Source organism: Physeter macrocephalus, chromosome 5, assembly GCF_002837175.3.
Source record: "Physeter macrocephalus isolate SW-GA chromosome 5, ASM283717v5, whole genome shotgun sequence".
Classification (NCBI taxonomy): domain Eukaryota; kingdom Metazoa; phylum Chordata; class Mammalia; order Artiodactyla; family Physeteridae; genus Physeter; species Physeter macrocephalus.
Window position 1 is genome coordinate 12239917 of NC_041218.1, and position 27557 is coordinate 12267473.

The following is a 27557-nucleotide window of genomic DNA, read 5'->3' on the forward strand; positions in this document are numbered from 1 at the left end:
GCGGGATCCTCCCGGACCGGGGCACGAACCCGTGTCCCCTGCATCGGCAGGCGGACCCTCAACCACTGTGCCACCAGGGAAGCCCTGGGGTTCTGCTTTTATTGGGGTTGAGGGTGAGGGCCTAGGGTTTTGTGGCTCGCTCTTTGTTGGTGAATTTAAAACAAGAGCAGGAATTTAAAGCACTGGGAAGAGAAAAAAAACAAGTAGCCCAAATGGTCGGTTACTGAAATCAACCAGGATCTCTAATACAAAGCAGCCTCACTGGGGGAGGCAGCCTGGCCCTTTATGTATGGCTGATGATATTTGGCTTTGAAGTGGACACCTCTTTGAAATGGACGCCTAGGCAATCTAAGCTTGAGTCAGGCACCTGCGTTCCAAAAAAGGAAAAAAAACCAAAAACCACCTGTCAGGGCTTACCATACGGATACTGTTTTCTGGAGCCTAGTTTCCTTGCCAACCCCTGGCAGCTTCATTCTGTCTCTAGTTCTTGAACTCAACACATCTTACCAATGACTTAGCCTTGATTTTGGAGTTTTTCTATTCATGGTTTCCAAAGGATTTCTACCACCTGTAATCCCCATTTATGGTCCACCTGGGGTATTATCCAGCCAGTGTTGGAGATTGAGAATAAACTCTGTGGGATGGAGCTGGATTATAGGACCTTTCCTGATTCTGCCAGGAATTGAAGATCCAAGGCATGAGTGTAAGCCAGAATCTTCACAGTGTGTACAAACTTAAATCTGCGTAAACAAGCTCAGGCATCAGCTGTGAAGGATGTGTGCTAGGCCTAAAAGAGGGGACAGAGCCGAGAGTCAGCAGGAGAACCAGGAAGAAATTAAGTGGTCAAATTCAATATTAAATTGGTAAGAGTTTTGGAAAAAATTTTTTCTGCAAGAGTAGGGTGGCGTTATGACATTTGCATGTGTGGACAGGCTGGTGTAAAGGTTCATAGATGAGGGGATGCCACATTGCCACATGTCCTGAGATGCCCTGCAGTGCCTGAGGGCAGATGAAACAAAGGCCACGCTTTGTGCTTTGTGTGACGTAAAGATCTGTGGGCTTTCCTCACATAGAAGGCTGAACCATTTGGGTTCCTGCCATTTCTTTTCTGTGTAGATTTTTGCTGGTCTCACCTAGGGTGCTAATATTTCTGCTACCACACAGGTGAACCAAACCCCTCACACTAGCTGGAGAGTATGTAAGGTTTTCAATGAAGTAGGTGCTGCAATGGTTTGGATTTATTATTTAGCAAATAATCACTACTCTTGCCCTCCTATGAGGAAAGTATTCTTCTGGTCCATTGATGTTGGCTTTGGCCATGTGATTAACTTCGAGCAATGACACACTGGTAAACATGATAAAAACTGAGTCTTAATTACTTGCACGGTTTGGCTTCAGGCTTGCACTCTGGTGATTCTTTATGGGAAAACATGACTTGCTTAGCTTCTGCCCCTTCAGCCTTGGCCCTGGAAGAAACACACATGCAACAGACCTGCAGGAACCTAATGCCTAGATCCAGGCCCACCCAAATGCAGCCCAAAGCACAGACGAACACAGCTTACATCAGTGGAACAGCTGGCGACACACAGATCTTTGATCATGAGAATAAATGCTTGTTTTTGCAACCACTGAGTTTTGAGTGATATGTTAACAAGGCATTATTATGGCATTATTTGACGAAGACAGTAGACTTAGCAAGAGCTTATGCAAATTCTTTTTGAGGACACATACATTGAATTGATACCTGTGTCAGTTAGAGTCTTGTGCTTCCAGAGTATTGCCCTGGACACCTGTTGGATTGGGAAGAAGAGGGTGATGGCTTGGAAAAAAAAATACTAAGAAAAGTAAAGGACAAGTATCCTCCTTTTGAGACGTGTTGATGTACACATTTGAAACTTCAGTCTTTGAGGCATTACTTTCAAGTTTTTGCCATATTCAGTACCAACCGAACTATTGCTGTTAAATATATTTTTGGTTGATTTACTAATTTAATTGAACAGGGATTATGTATTTTAGTCTTATATCTATAAAAGAAGAAGTATATATGCAAATTAAAATATTAAGAGCATTCCATCACTTGCCGCTGAAACTGTTTCAAAAGTCACAAATTCTTCTTTCCCAAACGTGATCCCCACCTCTCAATATAGCTTCTTTTGAAAGAGCAGTTAGGATACCCCCAGACTGACCCAGGAATCTCGTTCTTCCTCGTCTTGTCAATCCCCAGCATGGCGTGTGACATCAAGGCCTCCTCTGGCTCATTCAGAACCAGGTTTATTGCCCTTAGGAGGTAGCTTCTTAGTTGTTATCACCAAAATCAAGTGATCTTAGATGTATACACCTGAGAGTGCCACCATATGTAGATAAAAGGCCCATTCTTGATTTTGATACCTTAACCACTGTAGATGGTAGCTGATTGTGGACAGACAGCAAAGCCCACAACCTTCAAAAGGGGAAATTAGATGTTTGAGTGCTTGGAGAATAACAGCCCCCAAGGCAGTCACAGAACAAGGTCAAGCCATGAAGGATAGTTAAAGAGTTTAGAGAAAGGAAGACTGACTAGGAAGAGACTTCCAAAAACTGAATCTTAATGACCAAGAGGTTCAATTGGTAAGGCTGTGGTTCCGCTCCCCACTGATTGTTACTGACTTTATAACTTTGGGTAGGTTTACTGTACTTCCATGTAGCTCAGTTTTCTCATCTGTAAACTGGGGAAGATAGATCTTATCTCCTTCATAGAATTACTGTGAAGACTGAATGGAAAAATATAGGAAAACAGAGCATTTATTGTAGTCCCTGCACCACAGGAAGTAGTCAGTAAAAATGTTGTTGTAAATATTGCCCTTATTATTTGGACATCATTATGGTATCAAACAAAAGATCCTGGGATTAGAATGGACTGGACGGAACAGCGAGAGCAACCAGGAGGCGGTGTCTGCGAAGGTAAGTGTGTGTCTGCTCCCTGAGCCTGGGGTTGATTGTGAGCTGAGCTGCCTCTGGGCTGCGTGGACGTGCTCGGTGGGACCGGGAATGCCTGCGGTGGCCGAGATGACGCTGCAGACCAGGACGGGGGAGATAAGGGGCCTCCTGCTCCAGAGACAGCAACCAGAACAGAGGTTACTCTGCCTTTAGGTGGCAGCAGGGTAGGGAGGGGTGGCCTGGCGGCTGTATCTCCACGCTTGGCTCGGAGCCTAAGCCCAGGCCAGGGGGGCTGTTTACAAGGGCTAATGTCCCACAGCGCACTTGTGCCTCAGCTTGCCCTTAGCCAATCTGAATTGGCCCTGTTATCATTTTCCTAGAGAAACTTCAGCCCAGAGGACTTGGTTGGTGGAAAAAGAGTGGGGAAGGGGAGTGGGTGTGAAGGAAGCTGGAAGTCCATGGGTAGAGTACTGGACTTTTGGAGAAGGGAATAGAGAAGGCACGATGGATTTGTATCCAGACAGACCAGAAGCCTCTAAAATCCTGAATCATCATTTTGCTCTCAGTCCTTAACCAACTGGCATCACTGTCCTCCTAGACATCCAGAAGTAAACCCGGAGCACATTTGTGGCCGTTATACACCGCCCCCCTTCAGTCGGTTTCCTTGACTTTCTTTTCCTCTCTGTTTTCTTTCCATGTATTCCCCTCCTCCTGCCCTCACCCTGGGCCAGGCAGCACTTCATCACTCCTGTACCACCGAACCGGCACCGCTTCTCTTGTCTTTTATCTAATCAATCCAGGTCCCCAGGACCACGCCAGCCTTTTGCAGATATTATTTTCATTATGTCACACTCTTCCTCAAATCCTTCAGCCCCTTTTTATCCTAACGTGCGAAGTTGTGCCTTTTCTCCACCGACTCTCACGATGCTTTACAATAAGCCGCCCATCAGCATAGGGGCTTTGTTCCTCTCCTCCAGCCTCAGAGCCGTCCTTACCCCATCCTAGCAAGTGCACCATAGCACAGTGCTGATGGGGAAATACTGTCAAGGTGTCATTAGTGTGACTATCGTAGTAAGTTCCATTTTGCCTGAGACGGGGAAACAAGGGACAGAGGTGAAATACTTTCTTTCAGAAATGTGCTAAGACCCCAGGTGAGGACTCGGTATGATGTGGGAAAGAGAATTTCTGGCTTAGAATGCAATTCATTCCTACAAGTATTTACGAAACATCTTAGGTGGGTGTGAGGGAAAAAGGGACACTGTCCCTGCTACCAAAGAGTTTGCAGTCAACAGGGAGACGATGATACAAGCCACCTGAGTAATAGAACTAGAGGGTCAGTCCGTGCCTCTGTCGACTGAAAAAAAATGCACAACCTACAAGTTGAGAATTATGTTTTACTTAATGGACTTACTGAGGACTTAAGCCCAGGGTGCAGCCTCTCAGCTCTCAGGGACTGTTCCAAAGAGGTAAGGGAGGAGCCAGGATATTTAGGAGTTTTACTGCTAAATTAAAGAAAAACCAGACATCTCAAGTTAATGAATTTAGCGCCTTTCTATGTATGGAAGGTGCAAGAGTCTGGACTTATAGAAATTATTCCTTTCATATGCACTTTACTATCTAGGGCCAGGATCCTGTTTTTCCCCATCCTGAGTCCTCTCAGCGTGCACCATTGGGGTGGCTACAGTAGCTAATGGCTTTATGACTGTAACATCCTTTGTTTACTAAGATGACAGGCGACATTCTTTGTCCACACTTTATTCTTTGTAGAAGGTATGAGACCGTGTGAGATATTCAAAGGCAAATATCATCCTCATTTTCCAAATGACAGAACTTACCTGCCTCAGAGTTTAAGTGGCTTGTTCATTGTCACAGGGCTAGTAATTAGCAGATCTCCTAGTTTGTTGGGCTTTTGCATGGACTGCTCTGCCTGCCACCAGCAGGGCTCTGACATACCGGGTAAGACATCAAGCATGCTTGGGAGCAGGGGGAATGGGCAGGGAGCAGGGAGACCTCCCAGGGACGCTGGCATTTGACCTGAGAATTGAAGGACTCGAGAGGTTGCCATCATAGAGGGAAGGAGAGAAGAAAGAATATTTCAGAAATAAAGAAACTCTGTAAGCAGAGGCACAGAGCAGGGCGAGAGGAGCCACCCAGGGCAAGACTGCTTGGGGAGTGAAGTCTCCCTCCCTTCGTCTCCTCTGAGAGGCTGAGATAAGGGAGGAGGAGAGGCTGGGGTGTCTCCTGACTGATAAACAGGCTCCACCCAGAGGCCAATGGCTTGTGAGTGGGCACAGGGGCGCCAGGTGGCAGAAGCGCCCTTTCTCCAGGAAGAAGGAACTGGGGTGGGGTAGGAGGGAGGCCGCTTCCCGGATCACTGTCCTCAGACTCAGCACCTAGAGCAGGACCAGGAAGGATTCTGGGAGCCAGAGAAAAGGCCAGACAGACGGCAAGTCCCCTGGAGAAAGCCATTCCCTTTTGGACTCAGATGCCTAGGGTGGGAGGTGGGGCTGGATGGTGTGTGTGAGTGCCCTGCCTGCCCCTGGAGAGGAGGGATGTGAGGCTTGGAGAACAGGAACGGTGAAGGAGAGGGAGGTGACGGGCGAGGGAGGGAGGGAGCTTAGGGTTACCATTAGGGGAGAGGTTCCTTCTGAAGCACTTCTGGGAGCACTGCCCTGGCATGCAGATACACAAGTGTGCGTGTGTGTGCGTGCGTGTGCGTGCGTGTGTGTATGGGGGGGGTAGGCGAGCAGGAGGAGGTGTCAAAATGGCCTGATATAACTCTCTTTTAATATCCCCCCTTCCTGAACCAGCTTCTCTGTCCTCCCTCCTCCTCGTTCAGTTCAGGACGGTGGAGACGAGTGGGGCAGAACCATGGGGTCTGAGCCAGCGAGTGGAGCGGGAAGTCGCAGGAGACGGGAGGTAAGTGACCTCTGTGACCTGTGCGGGGCAGATTTACGGCAACCCTGCCAGCTCCCAGGGGTCCAAAGAGGGCTGGGCTCGGGGTAATGAGGGGTGTTGTCTCCATACAAAGGGGCCCTAGCACTAACTGTCCCTTCTTTCTCCTCTTCCCCTCCCTTCCCCCACCCCTCTCCCAATCCTCTCCGTCTTGTGGTTTTCACCTCCTGGTTCTCTGCGCAGAGATCTCCAGAAGAGGGGCTGCCCACTTTACAGAGCAGACAGTGGGCGATGGCCAGGCGAGCGCTAGTGACAGTCCTGCTTTTCAGTCTAATCCTTGGTGGTTCTCTGCTGCTTTGGGGCTACGTTTTCCAGGGCTGTGGTCCTGGTAAGCAAGATCCTAGATCTCCCACGACCCACTCAGCCCTCCCTCATTCTTGGACCCCGGCCGTCCATCCATCATCCTGAGGCTCCGTGTCCATTAACTGCCACTCATCCTGACCCTCCGGGGCCCCGGGTTCCCGACCTCTTCCCCCTCGTGAATCACGCTCCTGGCCGCCAGTCAGACCATTTCCTCCTCACCAGGGTCTCTGTCCCTTTCCCTCACCAGACATTCCTTTGCTTAGCCCCTTGGGGGAGCCCTCATCACTTTCTCTTTCCCAGCTCTGAGCTTTTCCCCACAGCCCACTGTGAGACGCCTGTGTGTCGGGACCTCCTGAGCCTTTACCTGGCCTCTGGAAACACCAGTGTGGCCCCCTGCACTGATTTCTTTAGCTTTGCCTGTGGAAACACCAACAGGACCACTAGTTCTTTTCAGGCTCTTGCAAAGGAGAACAAGCGCCGACTTCAGAGAATACTGGGTAAGGAAATCAGGGTGGAAGATTCTCTTGCCATGGGTGCCGCTGGGCCTAGAATGATCACAGCTGTTCCAAGGCTGTGTGCCTGTGGAACACCTGGTTTGCACCATCCTCCATTGGCTCTCAGGGAACTGCTAGGTTTGCTTCTCCATCACCGTACAGTTCACCGCAGGTACCACCTCTCTTCCATCTCTTCTTGTCCCTCCCTTCACCTTTTCTTTACCTAATCCCTGTCCTCTCTCCTCTCCCATTTATCCACGATTGCTCCGTTCTCTCCAAGTTCTCCCTTTCACCAAGTTCCCTCTTCTGTGTTATCTCCCTTAAATTTTCTATTTCTACCCTATGCCAGGTGTCTTCCCACACTGGCATCTCCTCACCTGTTGCACTTTAATCTTTCTCTCCATCACTCTCATTGTCCAGCCTTCAAACCCTTCTTGTCTCCTAATGCGCCCTTGTCAGTGTTATCCTCTCCCTCCCATCGCTTCCCAGAGCCCCCCTCTTCTCACCATTGTCTCCTGTTCTCCCTGAAACCTTGGACCATGGTGTGCAAGTTGAACTGGAAGAAGCTGAACTGGGATGATGGAGATGAGTGACTGGAGATGACGGTGGTAGGAAAGAATTGGCGTAGTGGGTGAGAAGTGATGGAGGGGTCTTTATTGGGTTGTGTGTAAGGGAATGAGTATAGATGGGCACAGAAGAGACGCTGGAGGGAGAGGAGGCCCAAGTTAAAAAAACCTGGAGGTAAGAAGATTCCTGTAGATGGTGGCTGTGTTGAAAAGAACTGAGAGGAAAACTGTGAGGGAGGAACCAAGGCCACATAGGAAGTAGGAAGTTGGTCCCAGGAAGTTGGTGGATGGTGGCGGGGATTTGGGAGGAAGCGTGTAACAAAAGGAATGCATTTCCTGCGTATGGGAACCCAGAGAACCTGTTGACAGTATCAGTTGGAATCTGGAAGAAATCAATGTATCCCTTTGCCCTCCTTGTTTTGATGGGAAAAAAGTGGAGGTGGGTATTCCCTGCATGGTAGAGGGGCACGCTTTCACTTAAGGTATGGAGATGAAACGAAAAATTACGCTTCGGACAAATTCTGCTGCCCATAATAGAATGAAAGGATGTCAGGGGGACTGAGGGAGAGGTGTTAGATATTAGAAGGTGGAGGATTCAGATGGGTTTGTGTTTGGGTTATTGTCCTGTGTTTGTTTGTTTACTGGGATCAAAGAGAGGGGAGGGTCCACACTAGGGGAGCCTGCCCCTATTTTTTCTCTTTGCTAAACATTTCCTCATGAGCTTTCCTCTCTCCTATCCCTCAGAAGTCCTCTGATTTCCCCAATATTTCTAATTCCTTCATTCATCTCCCTCCTGCCTCTCATTTCTACTATCTCCTTTTTCCATACTCTACTTATTCCATCTCTTTTTTTTCCTCCCCTGTCTTTTCGTCTTTATTTCCTTTCTCACCTTTCGTCCTTTTGTTTTTTGTTTTTTTGGCCGCGCTGCTCGGCTTGTGGGATGTGGGATCTTAGTTTCCTGACCAGGGATGGAACCCTGGCCCTCGGCAGTGAGAGTGTGGCGTCCTAACCACCGGACCGCCAGGGAGTTCCCTCACCTTTCCTTTCCCTTCCTCATTGTGTCTTCTCCGTGCCCCCGTTCCCAGCTCTTTGTCTTCCATCAAGTTGATCCAGCTCAAGCCGGCTTCCCAGTTTTCCTCATTCCTCTCTTTCTCCCCTTCCCGCCTTATCCCTGGAAGTCTTCCCTTTCCTGTAACCTTTCTGTCTCCCACCTTCCCGGCTGGTTTCCTTGCTACCCCACTCCTTTAATTCTCCCACACTTCCTTTCTAGAAGCCCCAGGTTCCTGGCGCCTGGACTCTGGGGAGGAGAAAGCCTTCCAATTCTACAACTCCTGCATGGACACAGGTGCCATTGAGGCCGCAGGGGCTGGTCCCCTCAGACAAGTTATTGAGGAGGTGAGACCTGGGGCGTCAACTTTTCTGGATGCATAACACGCAAGACCAACATATGCTCCAGGCTGCCATTTTTGCCCCCTAGAGGATGGGTCTCTTTCCTAGGGATTTGGGAGGGAGATGGAAATGGCACTGGCCTGTGGATGTATTAGGACCTTGGGTGAGGGTAGGGAAAGAGGGATAGAGGTGGAGCCCTAAAGGGGTTAAGGGACTCAGAGTAGAGGTCAGGAAGTAGCAATGGTGGTGGTGGGGTTGGTCTCAGAGACTGTCCCTGTGCTGAGCCCTCTCTCTCTCCTTCCCAGCTTGGAGGCTGGCCAGTCTCCGGTGATTGGACTCCCTTAGACTTTAACCGAACTCTGAGCCTTCTGATGAGTCGCTATGGTCACTTCCCATTCTTCAGAGCCTATTTGCGACCTCTTCCCACCCCTCCACACATGCCAGTCATCCAGGTGAGGGAGGCACTGGCAAAAAAATGCAGTAAAACCTGGGCCTGACTCAGATTTCCTCTGAGAGGAAAAATGTTCAATCCAGGGAAGAGACTTATCTTTAGGGAAATTATTGATGTGAGAGCCAGGTGAGATTAGGGAAGGGAGCAGCAGGGCCAGTTCTGGGAAGACAGAAGTAGTCTTGGTCTTCCTTGTTGCTTCCCTGAATCACCCCCAGGGTCTCTCAGCTAGTTCCCCTGTCTCCAGTATTGCCCTCCTATTATTTAGTTTTCATTTTCCCCAGAGGGACCTTTCTAAACCAAGAGCTACTTATGCTGTTGTCTCTGTTTAAATGCCTTAAATGGCTCACTAGGTCATCAGGATCTAGTTCTTAATCCTTAGCAAAGCCTTGCAAGTCTGACCCTTACAAACTCCTCCAGCCTTATCTCCTCCTTATACCCCAAGCCGTGCTCGCTCACTTACAGCTCCAAGGATATCCTTCAGTTCTTTGCATACATGGCTCCCTTGGCCTGCAACGCTACGCCTCAGTTCGCACACTCAGCCTGGAAAACTCATACATATTTTTCAAATTTTGGCCTGATTGCTATTCGTTCCCGGAAATCTTCACTGAAAGCCCGGCTGAGCTGTAGGTGAGCCCCTCTGTTCTCCGATTTCCCGTCATCTCAGCATTTAGCACTGTGTTGAAGGCTGAGCCTGTTAAGAACAGGCCCACGGTTTATTCGGCTCAGGCCCTCGGGACCTAGCACAGGGCCAGGCATCTAGAGGCCCACACCAGGTGTTTGCTGAGCGGGTAAAAAAAAATTAAAACCTTGGAGGCATCGGTATTGTGATAGGCAACGTGACCCTGTATATTTGGCCCCTACTCTGAAAAATGCCACGAAATTATATGAGGATGAATATACAAGAACTGGTGATGCACGTGAGGCATCCTCCAATTCAGTTCTCAAGGGTGTGCTGAGGAGTTTAACTGGTGTGGCCTTTGGAAATTGGTTAAGACCTGAAACGGTTAAGGAGAAGCTCGAAGGAAGGGAGAGTGTGGGCTGAGTGCGGAAGCCTGCTTGATTCGTACAGCTGACAGTGAAGCTAAAGGGCCTTATAAGGGCTGCGGGGAAGTCCTGAGCTAAGGGCAGAGCCTGGAATGTTGTGACCCCTCTGTGGGGTGAGCAAGGAGGCTGGTCTGTTGAACAGAGGATTTGCGGGTAGGGGTGGGGTGCAGTGGAAGGTAAAAGGAAGGCCGAAGACATGAAGTTGAGATTGATTATGCCCGACCTGCGACACTGGACTGAGGTGATAACTTTTGACGTAATAGAAAAAGAAGAGCTACCGAGGCCTTTCAAATACGATGGCTGTACATAGAGCCCAAGCACAGTCAGCGGTTTCCGAGGTCAACCTAGAGGTGCTGAGGCAGCTAGATGAGCAACGTTGATTCTGAACTAAGATGACTGTGGCAGAAATGGAAAGTGAGGCCAGGCGTGAGGACGTAGGCAACTACCTACATCCTCATCCTAGTGGTGATGGATGGTCCATGGTGATTCGACAGGACCTGGTGACTGACTGAATATCAGTAAGAGAAATGGAGAAACTAGACAGTGACCCCACAGTGTTGGTTTGGTGTGAATGGGAGGAGGGTGGTTCCCATCACCTTGAGACTGAATGGTCTCTGAGGGGAAATACAGGTAGAGAGAGGGGACTACAGAGGGAGCACCCCGATGAGTTGGTGCCGGAGAAGAGTTAATAGCGGTCAGGAGGCGGGGGTCAGACCAGCTCGGCTGAGCCACGAAGGACAGGGGAGAGACCAGTTCAGGCGGGAGGGGTTGTCTTTGATTCCAGAGACCTCTGAGCTTAGAAGATAAGGAATGAGAAGACACCATTGGAAACCTTCTAGACATAGCATCAGAATAGTCATGGAAATGGACTCAGATTTTATGGAGTTAGGAGGAAGGTAAGGGAGTTGAAGCAAAGGCATAGATGACTTTTAGTTCTTTAAAGTTGGGACAGAAGATGTGACAAAGGAGTCAAGTGAAGGCTTTATTCAAGACAGCAGAAAAGTATATAGCTCCAGGTGGGAGTAGGATATTGAAGTTGGAGAAGTAAAACAAAAAAACGTGCGAGCAAAGATCTTCGGGATAGAAACAAGGACACACCGATGTCAGAAGTAGGGTGAAGCACGTGAGGGTAGTGGGCTACTTGCCTGGGGTGCAGAATTTAAGAGGGTACCAAAACTCACTAATCAAGATAAATAGTATTTCAATAAATATTTTTTAAAATGTCAAAATCAACGCAAAAATCCATGACGAACAAAATATCAATTTTTTGTTCATCATAGTTTTTTTTTTTTTTTTTTGAAAAAACAATGGATCAAAACTCTATTGCGGGGCTTCCCTGGTGGCGCAGTGGTTGAGAGTCCGCCTGCCGATGCGGGGAACACGGGTTCGTGCCCCGGTCCGGGAAGATCCCACATGCCGTGGAGCGGCTGGGCCCGTGAGCCATGGCCGCTGAGCCTGCGCGTCCAGAGCCTGTGCTCCGGAACGGGAGAGGCCGCAACAGTGAGAGGCCCGTGTACTGCAAAAAAAACCAAAAAAAACAAAACTCTATCGCGGACTTTTGGGGAAACATCTACAATTTTAAAAAAATGATCAAAAATACGTTGTGGAGTTTTGGGAAAAATACATGATGAGCAAAGTTTTGCTATTTTATTCTGTGGGGATTTTTAGCATTAATTTAGATTTTTAAAATTTCAATTAAGATATTATCAATCTTGATTACTGAGTTTTCAGTACTTCTCAAGTTTTGCACCTGAGACGGGTATCTCACTCCCTTTACCCTAGACCTGGCCCTGGCACAGACAGTGATCCCCTACGGGACATGGGCTATTATGCTTCTCTCTTGCTGAGCACCCCCAAACTGGTGAAATACCTTCTTTGCACACTTGCATGTCTGTACTCTTCCCCCATGTCCCTCGCCCCCAGTCCCTGCCTTTCTTTGCTGTCTGGCTCCTCCTCTGTGCCCCCTTTAGTCCATCTCCTGGGGCCATCTTCCCAGTAAATCCCAATCTCCCCACACCTGTCCTCTCCTTCCTCCACCTTCCCCACTTCTCCCAGTCTCTCTTGTGTCCAGATAGACCAGCCAGAGTTTGACGTTCCCCTCAAGCAAAAGCAGGAAATGAACTATGCCCAGGTAAGATGGCACCGGGGATCAAGGTCCTGACCTCTTGTGCTAGAGAGAGCCAGGGGCCGATGGTGGCTCTGACTGAGGTTGCGTCTCCCCCAGATCCTGCGGGAATACCTGACTTACTTGAATCGCCTGGGAACCTTGCTGGGAGGAGACCCAAACAAGGTGGGAGAACACGCCTCCTTTTCCATCTCCATTAACTCACAGCTGTACCAGTTTCTGAGGCCCCCGGAGCGGCAGGAGGCACAGGGAAAGCTCTTCCAGGTGGTCACGATTGACCAACTGCAGGTACCTTGAACCAGGGACTGGAGGAAGATGGGCAGGAGGGTCTCGCTCCCAAACTTTCTTGACCTTCTTGTCTTCTTTCTCCGTATTTCCTTAATTCCATTCCATCCCTCACTTTCCTGGCTCCATCCTTTCCCTCAACAGCCCCCCCCGCTCCCTTTCCTACCTGAGGGAGGTTACGGCCCCTCTCCTCCTTTCCTGTCCCCCCAAGCCTCCGTATCCCTCCTTTAAGGAAATGGCCCCTGCCATCGATTGGTTGTCCTGCTTGCAAGCGACATTCGCACCAATGTCCCTGAGCCCCTCTCATCCCGTCGCAGTCCATGACCTGGAGTATTTGAAAAACATGTCGCGACTGGTTGAAAAGCAGCTGTCGAAGCACAGGTTTGCCCCACGTGGGAGGGTGATGGAAAGAGGGTCCGAGGACTGGAGGTCTCGGGGACAAAGAAGACTGGAGAATGCAGGCTAGTAAGGGCCTTGCAGATAGATGGGAGGGATCTGGGGCCATATGGGGGCAGAGAGGGGGTGGACTGGACGGCCCAGGGGGACATGGTGGAAGCACGAAGAGGGGCTTGGGGGGCATGGGGTAGGGAAACACACACATAATGAGGGATCCAGCTATCTGACAAGACATGGGGTTTGCTGGGAGTAGCACCCAGCCTGTGAAGAACCTCTGAGCTGTGGGAGATGCTCAAAGGCCACTTGCTGGGGACAGCTGGGCATTTATGTCTTGTCAGCAGCTGAGGGGTGTAGGTGGGAGAAGGAGGTACATGGGATGAGTAGATGGAGGCGGTGAAGCCTGGGAAGAACCTGTGGGAGAGGCTCTTTCTCATCTGTAGTGAGAGGATTCCGGGGCCCTTGTGGGAAAGATCAGGACGTCGAGGGAGGAGGGAGGGTGAGGCTCCGTGTTGGGCTCACTGCTGCCCCTCATACTGTGTGGCCACTACTTGGAGGCAGTGGCTTCCTTCCAGGGCCTTGGGCTCAAAGCGCATCTTCGTAGTAACTCAGTGGCAGCAACGTCTAGAAATTCTTTCAGGGAGAAGCAAACAACCATGCACGCAGGTCTGTGTAAGGATGCACATCAAACCCGGTGAGAGAGTGGCCAGCAGGGCGGAGAAAGGTCCTGGATCCCAGCTTTGTTGCTCTTAGAAGATGCATCTTAAGATGAGCTGAGGTTTCTTGGTTGTGGAGGTAGCTGAATCTGTTTGGTTGAATCTAAGTCCAGCCTTCATCTAGCCCAGATCCTTCCCCCCCGCTGTGACTTGAGAGGTCCACCTCTTCATCTGGTTCTTTCTTCTATCATTCTCCACCCCAGCCCAACCCACATCAAGAAAAGCTCTTCTTAAAACAGACAGAAGTTTTGAACAGTGGTTGCCAGGGGCTGAAGGGTGGGGAAATAGGGAGATGTTGGTGAAAGGGTACCAACGTTCAGTTGTAAGATGAGCAAAGTCTCAGGATCTAATGTACAACATGGTGACTATAGCTGATAACATTTAATTTTGCTTCGCTGGATTTTACTTTGTAGAGATTGTGGTTTTTTTACAAATGAAAGGTTTGTGGCAACCCCGTGTCAAGCAAGTCTGTGGGCACTGTTTTTCCAATAGCATTTGCTCACTTCATGTCTCTGGGTCACATTTGGGTGATTCTCGCAACATTTCACCCTTTTTCAGTATTATTTTAATTGTTAAAGTGATCTGTGATCAGTGAACTTTGATGATACTTTAATCGTTTTGGAATTTGTTAGCAATAAAGTATTTTTAAACTAGGGTAAAAAAAAAAAAAAAGATAGAAAGAAAAGCCCTTCTTGATGTAGTCACGTGTGAAGTAGTTATTCTCTATAAATACAGAGAAGGGCTTCCCCGGGAGTATCAAGGTGACCTATACAAGGGGAAGCTTTTCTGGTGGCTTCCCCAGAGCCCGGGGGTATATTGTGGGTCTCTTTTCTCTCCACAGGGACTTTCTGCAGAGCCACATGATCTTGGGTCTGGTGGGGACCCTTTCTCCAGCCCTGGACAGTAAATTCCAAGAGGCACGTAGATTGCTGAGCCGGAAACTGGGGGAGCTGACAGGACGACCACCCACGGTGAGGAGAGGAGGGGAGGAATTCTCCCGGATCAGGGGCTAAAGGAGCATCTGTCATTTTGGGGGATAAACGTGGGCATAGCCCCCTCAGGGAGGGGCATGAAGATAGACACTGGGGCAGTCTCTGGGCTCTCGTGGAAGCACTCAAGGCTTACACTGAGAGCTGAGGCACCAGGGACCAGACCCTTAGGCACACGTCTGGCTACCTCGAGGGCCTTTTGCTGAGTGTTAAAGTCCAGATATAAAGCTCTAAAGTGATCAAGACCTGCTTTTCCTTTGTCATGACCCCTAGACTATTTACCTGGTTATCCTGAGCGCTGTGATTTGAGGGGCCGGACATGCAGCCTAGGGTTCACTGGAGTAAGAGGCGGGTGTAGCGAGCAGGGGCCTTCCCTTTGTCTAGGTGATTCCAGTGTTCCGTGTGCAAAGGTGCTTCACAGAGAGCTCATCTCTGACACCCCGAGGGTTCTGTCAGCCGCACCGTGGGCTTCGTGGTGCAGATCCCACCATATCAGAGGAGGGAGCTGTACCAAACGCGCTCCACTAACCAAAGTCTACTCTGTCCATACTCAGTTACTGAGAACTTTGAAATCCTAGGAGGTCGACACATCCAATCCCAAGAGGAGGCGTCTAGAACATAAGATGCCCTCCAGCCTCAGGCAAGGCCTCAGGGTAGTCTTGAAAATCACTGGGTTTCTTTTCTCAGTAATTTGTGGACCATTTCTGTGCCTTGGAGAAACTCATGGCTTTGGCAACCTGAAATATCTGTGGAATTCAGAGAAGGGAATTGTAAACACAGGGACTGGAATGTAGTTATTGCCTATTGAGTCTTTCAAATGTGCTAGACATTTTTCTAAGCCCTTTAGATAGAGGAGCTGATTTGATCCTCACAATTCCATGAGGTGGGCAGAACGTTTTGTCCCTGTTTTATTGATGGGTAAATTGAGACCCAAAGGTTAAGGATCTTGCTCCGGGTGATATACCTAGTAAGTTGTTAGAGCTCGGATTTGAGCTCTGGAAGTCTGGCTCCAGAGTCTGTGTGCTTAATCATTGTTAAAAGAAAAAAGAAAAACCAAAAAACTTCCTAGAATTTTCGCTCAGGTAGGCTAGTCACCAGGAACCTTTGGCTCAGCCTTTCCCTTGACTCGGATGAGACAGAGCCCCAACCCCTCTTAGTTAGGGTTGCTACAGAATCCCTGGCACCACACAGCTTCCTGGAAATCCCAGAACCATGGCCTGGTGGCACTTCTTGAAAGGTGTCAGAATGCCAACGTTGAAGTTCACACTTAAAAAACTTAGAAGGCTTATGAATTGCTAAAGTCGCCACCCTTTATACACATATATAATCCTTTATATACATATTATAAACATCCTTATATATCTAATAGGATATATACTTGTCCTTGGGCTTAAAAGCTGAATCAAACCCTACCATCAAATAGTTCTGTGACTTGGTGAAGCCCTTTCACCTGTCTGGGACGGCACCAGGTATGACACGTATTAATAATAAAAGCTGAAATACGTTGAGTAGTTACTCTGTGTCAGGCATTGCTTATTTTATTTACTGCTCCCAGAACCACTCTGAGGTCCTCAGAAAGGACGTGTCATGTTCCCAAGACCACACAGCTACTAAGTGAAAGAACACACTCCAAAACAGGTCTGTCTGATCCGTGAGGCCATATTTTTAACCACAGACTGTGCAGGATTGAGAAATAGTGGGTGGTAACAAAAAATGCTCTGGCAAATTCTTTCTATAAAGGTCAAGATAGTAAATATTTTTGGCTTTGTGGTCTATGTGATCTGTGTTGCAACCACTCAACTCTGTCCTTGTAACACAAAAGCAGTCATACGCTAAGTAAATGAATGGGCGTCACTGGGTTCTGAGAAAACTCTCGTTTAGATACTCTTGGAATTCCTAAGAGGGAGAGATGAGGGTGGGTTTAAATGATCAGTGGGATATCTGAACGGGGGGGGGGGGGCGGGGGGGGTGTAGGACGGAAGCAGTGTCTAGGATGAAGGACGGGTTTTCCGGCGGGGGGGGGTGGGGGGGGGGGGTGGGGGGGGGGGGGGGGGGGGGGGGGGGGGTGTAGGACGGAAGCAGTGTCTAGGATGAAGGACGGGTTTTCCGGCAGAGAAAGGGATATCATCTCATTGCAACAAGGCATGGGGCAGGCTGGCTAGGGCTTGGTGCAGTGTGAGGGATCCTCCTGGTGGCTCTGGCTGAGTAGAGGTGATTGGGCTTGCAGGCAAGGCTGCCCTACTGCTGCTGGAGCCTGGCCTGGGGGTTTGAGAATCAGCCTGGAAGCCAGCACAACTGGAACAGAGAAAGCAAATAGGATAAGAGTAGGGAGGGAATCAGAGAGGGGAGGAGGGGATTATACTGGGCCTGGGAGGTCACTGTAAGGAGCTGGGTTTTTCTCTGCATGTAACAGGGGCCTATAGAGGGATTTATCTGTTTTATGTTTTAAAAGATCATATTTTGAAGGTAAGCAGCAGTGTTTCCTGACGGATGTGTGGTGTGAGAGTGAAAGTGGAGTCAAAGATATCACCAAGGTTTTGGCCTTGATTTGACCAAAATTTGTATTTCTATCCAATGGTTATTAATTACAGATGTCTATCCATATTCTTCTGAACGAATTCTAATGGATAATGCCCTTATTCAGAAGGACTGTTAGGTCTCATTATCTGACCATATTTTGTTTATGACTTTTGAATATATCGTCAATGAAACTGGCTGTTAAGCCAGGTCTTTCTCTTATTAAACTTGAGAAGCTGAGTTTGGGGAATTAAAAGCAGAATTTCACATTTTTGCCCATTAAATGTGAACTGTTTACGTTCAGCCCAACATCCCAATTTATTCAGGTAATTTTAGCCTTTGTTTCGATGGTCTGTTATTTCCGCCTCGGGTCATTCATGGTTTTATTTATTGCATCTTCATCCAGATTACTGGTAAAATTCTGCAGAGGGAAGAGTATTGGATCAGGTTATTAAAGACTTAGCGTAGAGTCGTCAGTTCATTTATGCAACAAATGTTAATTGAGCCCCTGTTATATGCCAGACACTTCTCTAGGCTCTTGGGAATCTTCACGAACAAAATAGACAAAAATCCTTGCCCTCAAACCCTTATATTCTAATGGAGGCAGAATGACAGTAAGCTGAATAAAACATATTGGATGGTATTAAGTGTTATGAAAAAATAAAACAGGAGAGAGAGAGAGGCATACTAGGTGAGGAGGTGCTACAGTGTCCAGCGGGGTGGTCGGGGAAGCTCGTACTAACTTGGAGTCATTAATCACTGATGTTCCCTTATGGATCAGCCAGTCAGAATCCACTCAGATCACACTGTCACTGAACGTGGACTTCTCCATCGAGTTCACAAAGATGTACTTTTGGGTTTTACCAACTGCTATCTTGAGATCAGAATAATGCCAACAGAGTGGGGTAGAACTTGAGAACTTACAGAGCACGTTCCAAGTAGTATTTGCCCAGCTCTCCCAAGCAGCTTTGTGAGGAAGGCAGAACAGGAAGGTAGAACAGGCATTAGGCTCATTTTTATAGCTGGCGTAACTCAAGTATGAGGCTTTAAGTTAATAATCCACAGTTAGTAAATACTGAATTCTCTGTTCCGAGGGAGCACTGCGGTGGTCCTTGAGGCTGAATCTGGCGCCTAGGTGCGTGCTGTTGGCCTTTAAAGCTTTTTACAAACTGTTAATGAACGGCCGACTTTCAGATATTAGGTGATGGCACAGCAAGAGTCAGAGTTCCAGCCTTTTTGGTGTCGTCAGTGTGGAGCTCTGGCAACACTGAGCTCGCCGTCTCCAGGGGCAACAGATGATTGGCGCTGAGGGCTGCAGCCAGTAGGGCTGCGTCCCTCTCTCCGGTTTGCCGTACCCCTCCTAGTCCTGGGGTTCTGATGTTGGACTGCTTCTCCCACTTAGGTTACCTCATGGCCCCTGTTTGAGTTTGTGACTCCTGATCTACTGTTTATCCTAATTTAATGATCCTTTAAAAGTGATGACACTGAAAAAGAATTTTGATATTATTCGTCCTCAGTGATGCTCTGCTGGCCCTCAGTAGTTACACATTATTTTCCAGGTGTTCAAAAATAGTCGGTTTAATGATTCATTCTAGAATTTTGTTTAGAAATTAACATTAAGGATTCCTGACTCACCTGTAATCTCTAAAATCTACCTTTCCCCTTACTAAAAATTTGCTTCTCTCCAGACTCTTGGAATTTTTCCTGATTTTTATCATGTCTGTCGTTACTCATGGTTCTAAGCTTGTATCTGCAACTTTTCTTCTTTCTTTTTTAAAAGATTTTTTTTTTCAAGTATAGTTGATTTAGAGTGTTGTGTTAACTTCTGCTGTACAGCAAAGCGATTCAGTTATACATGTATATCCATTCTTTTTCCTATCCTTTTCCATTATGGTTTATCACAGGGTTTTGCATAGAGTTCCCTGCGCTCTACAGTAGGACCTTGTTGTTTATCCATCCTGTATATAATAGTTTGCATCTGCTAATCCCAAACTCCCACCCCATGCCCTCCCACATTCCCACTCCCGCAACGTTTTTCTGTTCCTTAAAATTAATCTTTTGAGCCTCATTATCCTGGGTTTGAAGTATTTCTTCTATCCTTTATATTTTAGCAATGATTTTTTTTTTCGTTTTCTCTATTTTCAATCAATGTGGTATACTCCATCACTCCATGTCTTAGAGACAGCTCAGATACTCATAACCCCCAGCAGATGAATATTACAACCTGCCAGCCTCCACTCCTGAGACTTATGTTCATTTATAGATTCTGGAAGTTATTTTCCTGCACAGAGAACGTATGACTCAGCACAACTGTGACCAAAAGAATCCCAGAGTGGCACAGGGGAAGCAGTGGGTGGTCCGAGGTGGTGTCCATACTCTCCAGGAACTAGGTCAGGGCCTGCCGTGGCCTGGGCTGTGGGCGACAGCATGGAACAGGCAAAGGCTGTTGGAGAGGAGGGCAGGCACCAGCAAAAGGGGTCAGGAAGCAACTCAAGAACCAGGAGGTGTAGAAAGGGCAGGCAGGTCCACATTACCAAGCTCAAGGCTGACGTGTTTGCTGCTGGCCTGGGTGCAGCCCTCCCCTCCCCGGCAACAGTCTGATGAAAGGCAGCCTCAGAGCCGAGCTTGTGATCGGGGGCCTGCAGGGGATGGACACCGAAGGTGGCCGGCAGCACCCGCCCTTGACCCAGGCATTGCTATCAGACCAAGGTTGCCTTTCTATTTGTATTTGTTTTTCACATTTGTGAGTTTCAGAGCTCCAAGTAATACACTATGGAAAGTGTCTGAGTCCCTTCTCCTCACCAGGAGAAGGTCCTTAATAGGTCTCGTGGTGAGGGGACAGACAAGAACGCACAGATGTGGGCAACCGGGTCTGGAGCAACCTCCAAAATGATAAACGTTCTAATAGGCAGGCCTGGGAGTGTCTTCAGTGACAGAAGTACCGGCCTTCCTTTCTATTTCCTCTTTTGTCGGAAGCCCCATAAACTCTCTCCAACCTTAGGACCGGAATGCGTGGTGGCAGCCTAACTACCTTGCCTGCCAGGAGGTCTGGGGGAATAAATAAGTTACAGGAATGAAGTCTTGTGACTTCAGCCCACTCAGCCCAAATTAGCATGTTAGCCGGTTTTTCCTAAGTCCCAGCTCAGCTTTCCCTTAGGCCAGCTTCCTGAATTTGTTTCTCATCTACCCTGCGTCATCTCTGGGCCTACGCTTGGTCGTCTCTTCAAAGCCATCCACCCCAACATCTCTCTTTTGTGTTTCTTAGTCTTTTCATCCTGCTGTTAACACATTATTTGACCGGGAGATGTTTGCAGAAACTAACGCCTGTGGCAGTAATATGTCTCCGGTCAAACATGTGTTAAAAAAACACCCCAGTTGCCAAGGCCCTCTTTCAGTTTTTATTTTTTTATTTTTTAATAAATTTATTTATTTTTTGCCACGTGGGGTCTTCGTTGCTGCGCGCAGGCCTTCTCTAGTTGCGGTGAGCGGGGGCTACTCTTCATTGTGGTGCGCGGGCTTCTCATAGCCGTGGCTTTTCTTGTTGGGGAGCACGGGCTCTAGGTGCGCGGGTTGGTAGTTGCGGCACGCGGGCTCAGTAGTTGTGGCTCTCGGGCTCTAGAGCACAGGCTCAGTAGTTGTGGTGCACGGGCTTAGTTGCTCCGTGGCATGTGGGATCTTCCCGGACCAGGGCTCGAACCTGTGTCCCCTGCATTGGCAGGTGGATTCTTAACCACTGTGCCACCAGGGAAGTCCCCTCTTTTGAGTTTTTGTCTAACCATTTCTCTGCCTTTGAAGTTGAAGACGTCCATCCTCTCGTCCTATATCCTTTTCCCCGATTTGGCAGAAAGTGTCTTAGCGCTCTGAATTCGTATATTTAGTCTTTTCTTTTTTTCCTCTTCTCCCAACAAACAATATGGCATCTAAAACCCAATTTCACTCTGATAACTTTCTTCTTTATAAGACAAGGTCTTACCATATGAGCCTCAATAACCATTTGGAGAGTGGGGGAGGAAGGCAGGAGGCAGGGAGACTTTTCCTTCTTCAATTTCTCTTTTAAGTAAAGAAGCTTGGGAGGATGGGAGTCTCCGCTGGGCTCCCCAAGCCCTGTGCGTGGTGGGAGGGGACAGGGTTGCAGGCAGACCTGCTGAAGTGAGAGGGCTGGCTCTAGTCCTGTCCTTCCCAGGAGCCTTTCAGTCATCCAGAAGGATGCCTCCCAGCGGCCTGGCTTTCAAATGCAATAGGCAATAAACAAGGATAGTTTGCCCAACCCAGGCTCATGAGACTAATCCTGGTGGAGACGTGAGCCCCTTTTTGCTAAGCAGCATGACCCCATGTGAGTCACCAAAAGGGGTTATAGAGTAAAGGGAGACAAACCCAGAAAGTCCAGCAAAGAGCGCATGCTCTGGGGGTGAAGGTCTAGGTAAGACTGGCCTGGGAAAGTGGATGAGGTGAGGAAGAGGCCTTGGCGGGAGCCATTCATTCCAGCTTTGTCTCTGTAGCCCGCCCACCCTCGCTGGATGACGTGCGTGGAGAAGACGGAAGCCTTCTTCAAGCCTACGCTGGCAGCCTTGTTTGTCCGTGAGGCCTTCGGCCCCAGCACCCGAAGTGCTGTACGTGAGGGCTCTTCCCCAGCCCACATCCTTCCACCCCTTCCCCGCCAACCCATCCTCTCCTAGTTCTAGTGACTTTGCTCTTCTCGATGGTCTCTGTGGCCAGAGAACCAGGCAGTTAGAGAGAGAACCCAGAGAGGGACACGCTGCATTCCTAGGGTCTGCACGGTTTGGCTCTGAGACACAAAGTCCGCATGACACACACTGACCTGGACAAGTCACCCAGCTTTCCTACTCATGTGTTTCTTCAACCATAAAATGAGAAAATTGAACTGCATGACCTCTAAGCCTACCCCTTGTTTACCTATGATTTTTTTTTAACAACATGTGAAATGACATCAGAATGGAATGCTATCATCTTCAGAAGTGCCGATAAATAACTACTGAATATTTTTCAGTGCCTACCATGTGCCTGATACTCTTGTAAGCACTTTGCACCAAGTACTTTAATGCCTACTATTATTATAATTTTAAAGCAGAGGGAACTGAAATACAGAGGGGTTAAGTAACTTGCCCAAGATCACACAGCTACCAAATAGCAGAGTTAGGATTCGAACTCAGGCTCCCAGTGTGGTCATCCATTTTCTTCCATCGAGAAAGGAAATACACACGGTGGTAGATGGCTGAGAAGGCAGTCAGTACACAGTCAGGGTGTGAAGCTGGGCAGGTTTCAGCTTGTTGCGAAGCTGAGGAACCCCGGAAGATGGAGAGAGGAAATGCAGGCTGTAAGAAACGGGGTGTGAGGACGAGGGCCCTCGAGAGCAGAGAAGGGGATGGCGGTCCACCTCCTCCCGCCACTTTCTGAGAGGATTGCCCGGCCGAGAGAAAGGACAGTGTCACGGAAAGGAGCTGTCTACCCCGTCAAGTGCCAGGAGTGACCAGTCCCCACCTTCCCCCTTCTGTGCTTGGTACCCCCTTCGCATCCCCAGGTACAGCTCTCTGTACCCTGAGTTTTTGGTCGCCTAGTAGATACCACTTTCCACTTTCTCTTTCTGAGATCTTCCTCCTTCTGGCAGCCCCTCAGGGTCAAGGCCCCTTCCTAGAGGCCCAGTGGGCAGGGCCCACGACTGAGGCTGGTCTTGATCCTCTCTCTTTCTCCCTGCCCCGTCCTGCCCACAGGCCATGGAATTATTCACTGCAATCAAGGATGCCCTCATCGCTCGCTTCCAAATGCTTCCTTGGATGGATGAAGAGACCCGCGCAAAGGCCCAGGACAAGGTAAGGCCAGGAGAAGGAGACAGTGTGGGAACGGGTAGTAGGTGTGAACTGAGTGTTGGATCAAGAGATCACAGGGCCTGGAGGAGCGTGCTCAAGGCACAAGGGCACAAGGCAAGTATAAACACCAATATGCCGCACACACATCCTGGTGACACTACCAAAGGAAGGGACAGGGCAGTGAGCAGGAGAGATTCCTTCTGCTAAGACTTGGGGCAGCTAGGTTCCTTCCACCTTTGTGTCTCTTCCCAGGTCACCCAGCTGCAGGTGAAGATGGGGGCCCCGGAATGGGCCTTGAAGCCAGACCCAGCCAGACAAGAATACAACGATGTGGGTTCCTGCCCTTGCAGTTACTCTTTAATCCTTAACTTCTTCACCCACCCTGATCCACCAGAGTGGCAGACAGTCATTTTCCCTAGTTGATCCTAAAAAACCCCTTCCCTGCCCTGGTGCTGCTGGGGCCTGATGGGCGAATAGCCCCACTGTGGATCTCGCCAACAGAAGAGTAGAATCTTTGCAGGTCACGTTGAGCGTGTGTGTGCACTGGCACCCATGCATTCGTGTGACTTGCCTGAGTATTTGTGTGCTGGTCCGTGTGAAGCCTGTTGGTACCACGCAGGCGCTGGTGTCATGGCGCTGGTTTTCCACCATTCTGGGGGTGTCCGCGCATCAGGGCTTATGTGTCTGGGTTCAGATGTCCGCATCAGGGTGTATCAGTGTGCATCTACATTTGTCTCCGCGTATTCGAGTTGCCCCCTGCCTCCTCCCAGATACAACTTGGACCCAGCTTCCTGCAGTCCTTCCTGAGCTGTGTCCGATCCCGCCGAGCTAGAGTCATCCAGAGTTTCCTGCAGCCTTTCCCCAACCACAGGTATGAGGGCGAGGGAGACACAGACACCGCATCCCAAAGACAGCCGTCCAAAATTAGCAGGAAAGAAAGCCAGAGGCTCAGGGCAACAGGAGCAGTGACGGTATTTGGGAAGGACGGCGTGTAAATGGTAGAGCTGGTATTCACGTGTGCTCTTTCCACAGGTGGCAGGTGCTCCCCTGGGGCGTAAATGCTTACTATTCAATACCTGACCACGTGGTGGTCTTCCCAGCTGGACTCCTCCAGCCCCCGTTTTTCCACCCTGGCTACCCCAGGTATGGGCCATTCTCAGTTTCCCAAGAGCAATGGACCAATGTTATGATGAATGATGGACGCGACTTATGGTTGGAGAATTGGGGCCAAAAGCTTGGAAGGATTCTGAGGGTAAGACAAGCCCTTGCTCCCTAGAGCTGTGAACTTTGGCGCCGCCGGCAGCATTATGGCCCACGAGCTTTTGCACATCTTCTACCAGCTCTGTGAGTAGCAGTGGGCCATTGGGAGACGGGGCCATCGGGAGCCCAGGTGAAGGCCCCAAAGGCAGCCTAGAGGGGGAGAAGGGAGGCTGTGCGAGGGCTCCACGGGGGGTGGGGGGGCAGTCCTGAAGCCTTTGCAGTGCTCCTGGGAGCCAGCCCAGTTTGTGGTACCCCCATGTCTTTCCCCCTGCATCACGCCTCACCATTTCATTCCCTTGCCCCATTTTCAACAGTGTTCCCTGGGGGCTGCCCAGCCTGTGACACCCATGCCCTACAGGGGGCGCTAGTGTGCCTGGAGCGCCACTATGCTGCCTTTCCATTACCCAACGGGACCTTCTTCAATGGCTCCCGCACATTCCTGGAGGATGCTGCAGACACGGGGGGACTGGCCATTGCGCTGCAGGTAACTCACATCCCAGGGGCTGCGATCTATTTTTACCAGCAGAATGGACAGCCTGTCCCCGGGTTTTTCCTTCCACCATCCCTCAGGCAAACATAGCAAAACTTTCTGCCCTTCACATCCCCACTGAACAGGTGGCAACTTGAGGACCCCCTCCGACTCCATAGCGCCCTCTTTTCTAGATCCATAGATCTCATGGCAAGTACATTTTCTCCTGGCTCAGAGCAGCGTGTCAGTGCAGAGCTTGGGAAGGGCGACCGTGGACTGGTTTTGGGTATTGCGTGTAGGGCATCAGATTTCCAGACGGCCACGGGTCTAGAGCCTAAGGGCGACTCTCCATCCCACTCCCATATCCAGGCATACAACAAGAGGCTATTATGGTACCGTGGGGAGACCACCCTGCCCAACCTGAACCTCAGCCCCTGGCAACTCTTCTTCCGAAGCTATGCCCAGGTAGGCAGCCGACGCCTCCCACCAGGGCTTAGTCCATGTCAGATAAATACCCTATTGTGAACACTCAGGTATCGTTAAACATCTTCCCCCAATGCCACCAACCCTCTGCTGCACAGATACCCACTGTCCTCCTTTCACACATGTCCCCTTGGGACCATCCCTTCATCCTACTCTAAATTCTAATACCAAATTCAGCACTGCCTTCAAAGAAAGGAAGACAACTCTATTCCCAAATCCCTCCTTGAGATGAGCCCAACTTTTATCTTCTCTCATTTCTTCTAGAAACGCAGGTCCCCTTCAAAAAGAGCCTCAACAGACTATCTGTAGACCACATTCCTCCTCGGAGACCTCGCCATGCACTGGGGTCCCCACCTGACATAACCCCCGCTAAGTGCCATCTCCTCCCTCAGCAGATAGTGCCCCCAATTCCTCAGGATACTTAAAGACCCGCACAGTGTTCTTACAACAGACCCACCTCTAGGGCACTTACAAATGGTATGATTGCGCAGACCAGCCCTCCCCAGATACCCACCGCCAGATTAAATGACCTGCAAATGGCAAATATCTTCCTTTCTCCATGTGGCCCTTGGAGCATTGCTGTCCTTGCTTTTATCTTTGCTGTCCCTAGTTACCACCTGGTCACCAGGTCTGCCGTGTCCTGATGACCCTGATACCCTGCTGTTCTCCTTACCCTGTATGGACCTCTCTTTCTCCCCAGGTGATGTGTAGGGACCCCAGCACCCAGGATCCTCGGGACACTCACAGCCCTCCTACCCTTCGAATCCACGGGCCCCTAAGCAACAGCCCAGCCTTCGCCAGACACTTCCACTGTCCCCATGGCACCCTCATGAACCCCTCCAGCCGCTGCCAGCTCTGGTAACCCAGCTGGTTCCCAAAGAGACCTCAGTACAGGTGTATCAGCACCTCCCTGCCCCATCCCTGGAATCAGGGCAATACCTCCTCTCCCCTTCTGTTCCAAAAATAAAAGCTGGCCCTTGGCTTCTGCCTGTCTCTTAAGAACACTTTCCTGCTATGTCCAATGCCTAGAAGGCAGAAAAAAATCAGAGAAACCGCCAAGCAGAGTTCCAAGGACGCGAGACAAGGAAAGAACCAATGAATGAGCTAAAGGTCGGTGGAAACTGGTTAGAGACAAAATTAAGCTGCCCCCAATTGCTTCCAGGATTTGATCGTTATTACTTTTATTGTTGCTGCCTCCCTATCCCTAACCTGTTGTCCTGAACAAAGCCAGGAGAGGCTGGGGGAGAGAGAAGGGCAGGGGTCCGGTGTCTCGGCTCTTGGAGATGGCCCTCAGAGCGTGGGGAGGAAGGTGGGCAGGGGCCACGGACCCAGCGCTGAGAGGCCAGCACGGGGTCTCTCGGATGCTGCGTCCCGAGGGGAGGGTCGTGGGCAAGAGCCAGGAAGCCGCATGTACGCCACCCTTGGGAGAAGCGCTCCGGAGCCCCACGGGGAGGTGGTCCCTAAGCTACCGTGAAGCGGAGGCAGGTGTCCAGGTCCTCATCCAGGAATCAGGCCACCATCTCCACCTCCAGGTCCCTCATAGAAAAACCACGATGCTGGCCAGGTTAAAGCAGAAGGCGAGGTCAAACAGGCGGCCACGGCTTGCCACCGCCTCTGACGTCTGGTCGTCCTCTTGCTGGGTCATGTCTACTGCCTGCCACAGCTCGCCCACCGAGGAGGCCACAAAGTACTCTTCAAACTGCTCTTGATCTTGGTCTGAAACGGGACGGGGGACAGCGTGAAAGGACTGCCCCCCCACCCGCCCCTGGCCCGCCTTGGAAAGAGGAAGGCGTTGGGGAACCTGGGAGCCCAACCCTTGTTCTTGACCACAGAGGCGATACTCCACCTGGGGGGGGGTCTCTTCTCGTCTGTGTGCAGCCATAGCCCCAACTCAAGGGCACACACTCCCCACCGCCAATTCAAACTGCCCCCTCCAAGGTGTTACCTCATTTGGGGAGTGAGGGACCAACGTAGAGAAGGGTGAACTTCAAAGAGCCTCTTCCCGTGTTCACAGGGCCCCATGCACATCAACTGGCCCCGGCACACCCCGAGTGCGGCCCTGGCGAGGAACCGCGGCTCTAGGCCCTTTACACGACACTCACACTGCAGTAGTAGGGCCTGGGGTGATCACCGGTAACCCAAACCTATCTCAGCTTTCCCTCTGGCCTGACCAGTGATCTGACTCCAAAGAGATCTGGTCCCCGGCTTCAGGCATCATCCCCCTTCTTCACCTACCTGTAGAGGGTGTTTTCTCTTTGTGACTCCTCTCGTCCAGGCCTGGGCTCCCTTTCTGAGGCTTCACCCCCTTGACCCACAGCAGCAGCAGGATGGATGCCAGGAAAGCTGCCCTGCAGAGCTGGGAGCCCAGGGAAGTCAT

General features: G+C 49.9%; 2 protein-coding genes across 2 annotated transcripts in view; one reads left to right on the forward strand and one right to left on the reverse strand.

Annotated features, from left to right (window-relative positions):
- Nucleotides 1–26194, forward strand: part of KEL (Kell metallo-endopeptidase (Kell blood group)) — a 91862-nt gene extending 65668 nt beyond the window's left edge. The window contains exons 3-20 of the mRNA XM_028489465.1: nucleotides 5756–5835; nucleotides 6055–6199; nucleotides 6495–6671; nucleotides 8505–8629; nucleotides 8929–9075; nucleotides 12190–12249; nucleotides 12343–12531; nucleotides 12761–12909; nucleotides 14479–14608; nucleotides 21643–21753; nucleotides 22873–22971; nucleotides 23221–23298; nucleotides 23739–23839; nucleotides 24001–24111; nucleotides 24245–24312; nucleotides 24543–24712; nucleotides 25067–25162; nucleotides 25881–26194. Coding sequence (XP_028345266.1) covers nucleotides 5756–5835; nucleotides 6055–6199; nucleotides 6495–6671; nucleotides 8505–8629; nucleotides 8929–9075; nucleotides 12190–12249; nucleotides 12343–12531; nucleotides 12761–12909; nucleotides 14479–14608; nucleotides 21643–21753; nucleotides 22873–22971; nucleotides 23221–23298; nucleotides 23739–23839; nucleotides 24001–24111; nucleotides 24245–24312; nucleotides 24543–24712; nucleotides 25067–25162; nucleotides 25881–26042 — 2198 coding nt within the window. The 3' untranslated portion in view covers nucleotides 26043–26194. The remainder of the gene's footprint in view (nucleotides 1–5755; nucleotides 5836–6054; nucleotides 6200–6494; nucleotides 6672–8504; nucleotides 8630–8928; nucleotides 9076–12189; nucleotides 12250–12342; nucleotides 12532–12760; nucleotides 12910–14478; nucleotides 14609–21642; nucleotides 21754–22872; nucleotides 22972–23220; nucleotides 23299–23738; nucleotides 23840–24000; nucleotides 24112–24244; nucleotides 24313–24542; nucleotides 24713–25066; nucleotides 25163–25880) is intronic.
- Nucleotides 26195–26717: 523 nt separating this feature from the next.
- Nucleotides 26718–27557, reverse strand: LLCFC1 (LLLL and CFNLAS motif containing 1). Its single transcript, XM_007121628.1, has 2 exons — nucleotides 27416–27557; nucleotides 26718–26896 (listed from the first exon to the last, which is right to left on the reverse strand). The coding sequence occupies exons 1-2, from the start codon at nucleotides 27555–27557 to the stop codon at nucleotides 26718–26720; spliced, it is 321 nt and encodes a 106-aa protein (XP_007121690.1).

Excerpts from the sequence above, each read along its gene's own strand:
- LLCFC1 (XM_007121628.1), bottom strand. The coding sequence starts at position 27,557 with ATGACTTCCCTGGGCTCCCAGCTCTGCAGGGCAGCTTTCCTGGCATCC. Across the intron at positions 26,897-27,415 it reads AGAGAAAACACCCTCTACAG|ACCAAGATCAAGAGCAGTTT; the intron begins GTAGGTGAAGAA and ends GTCCCGTTTCAG.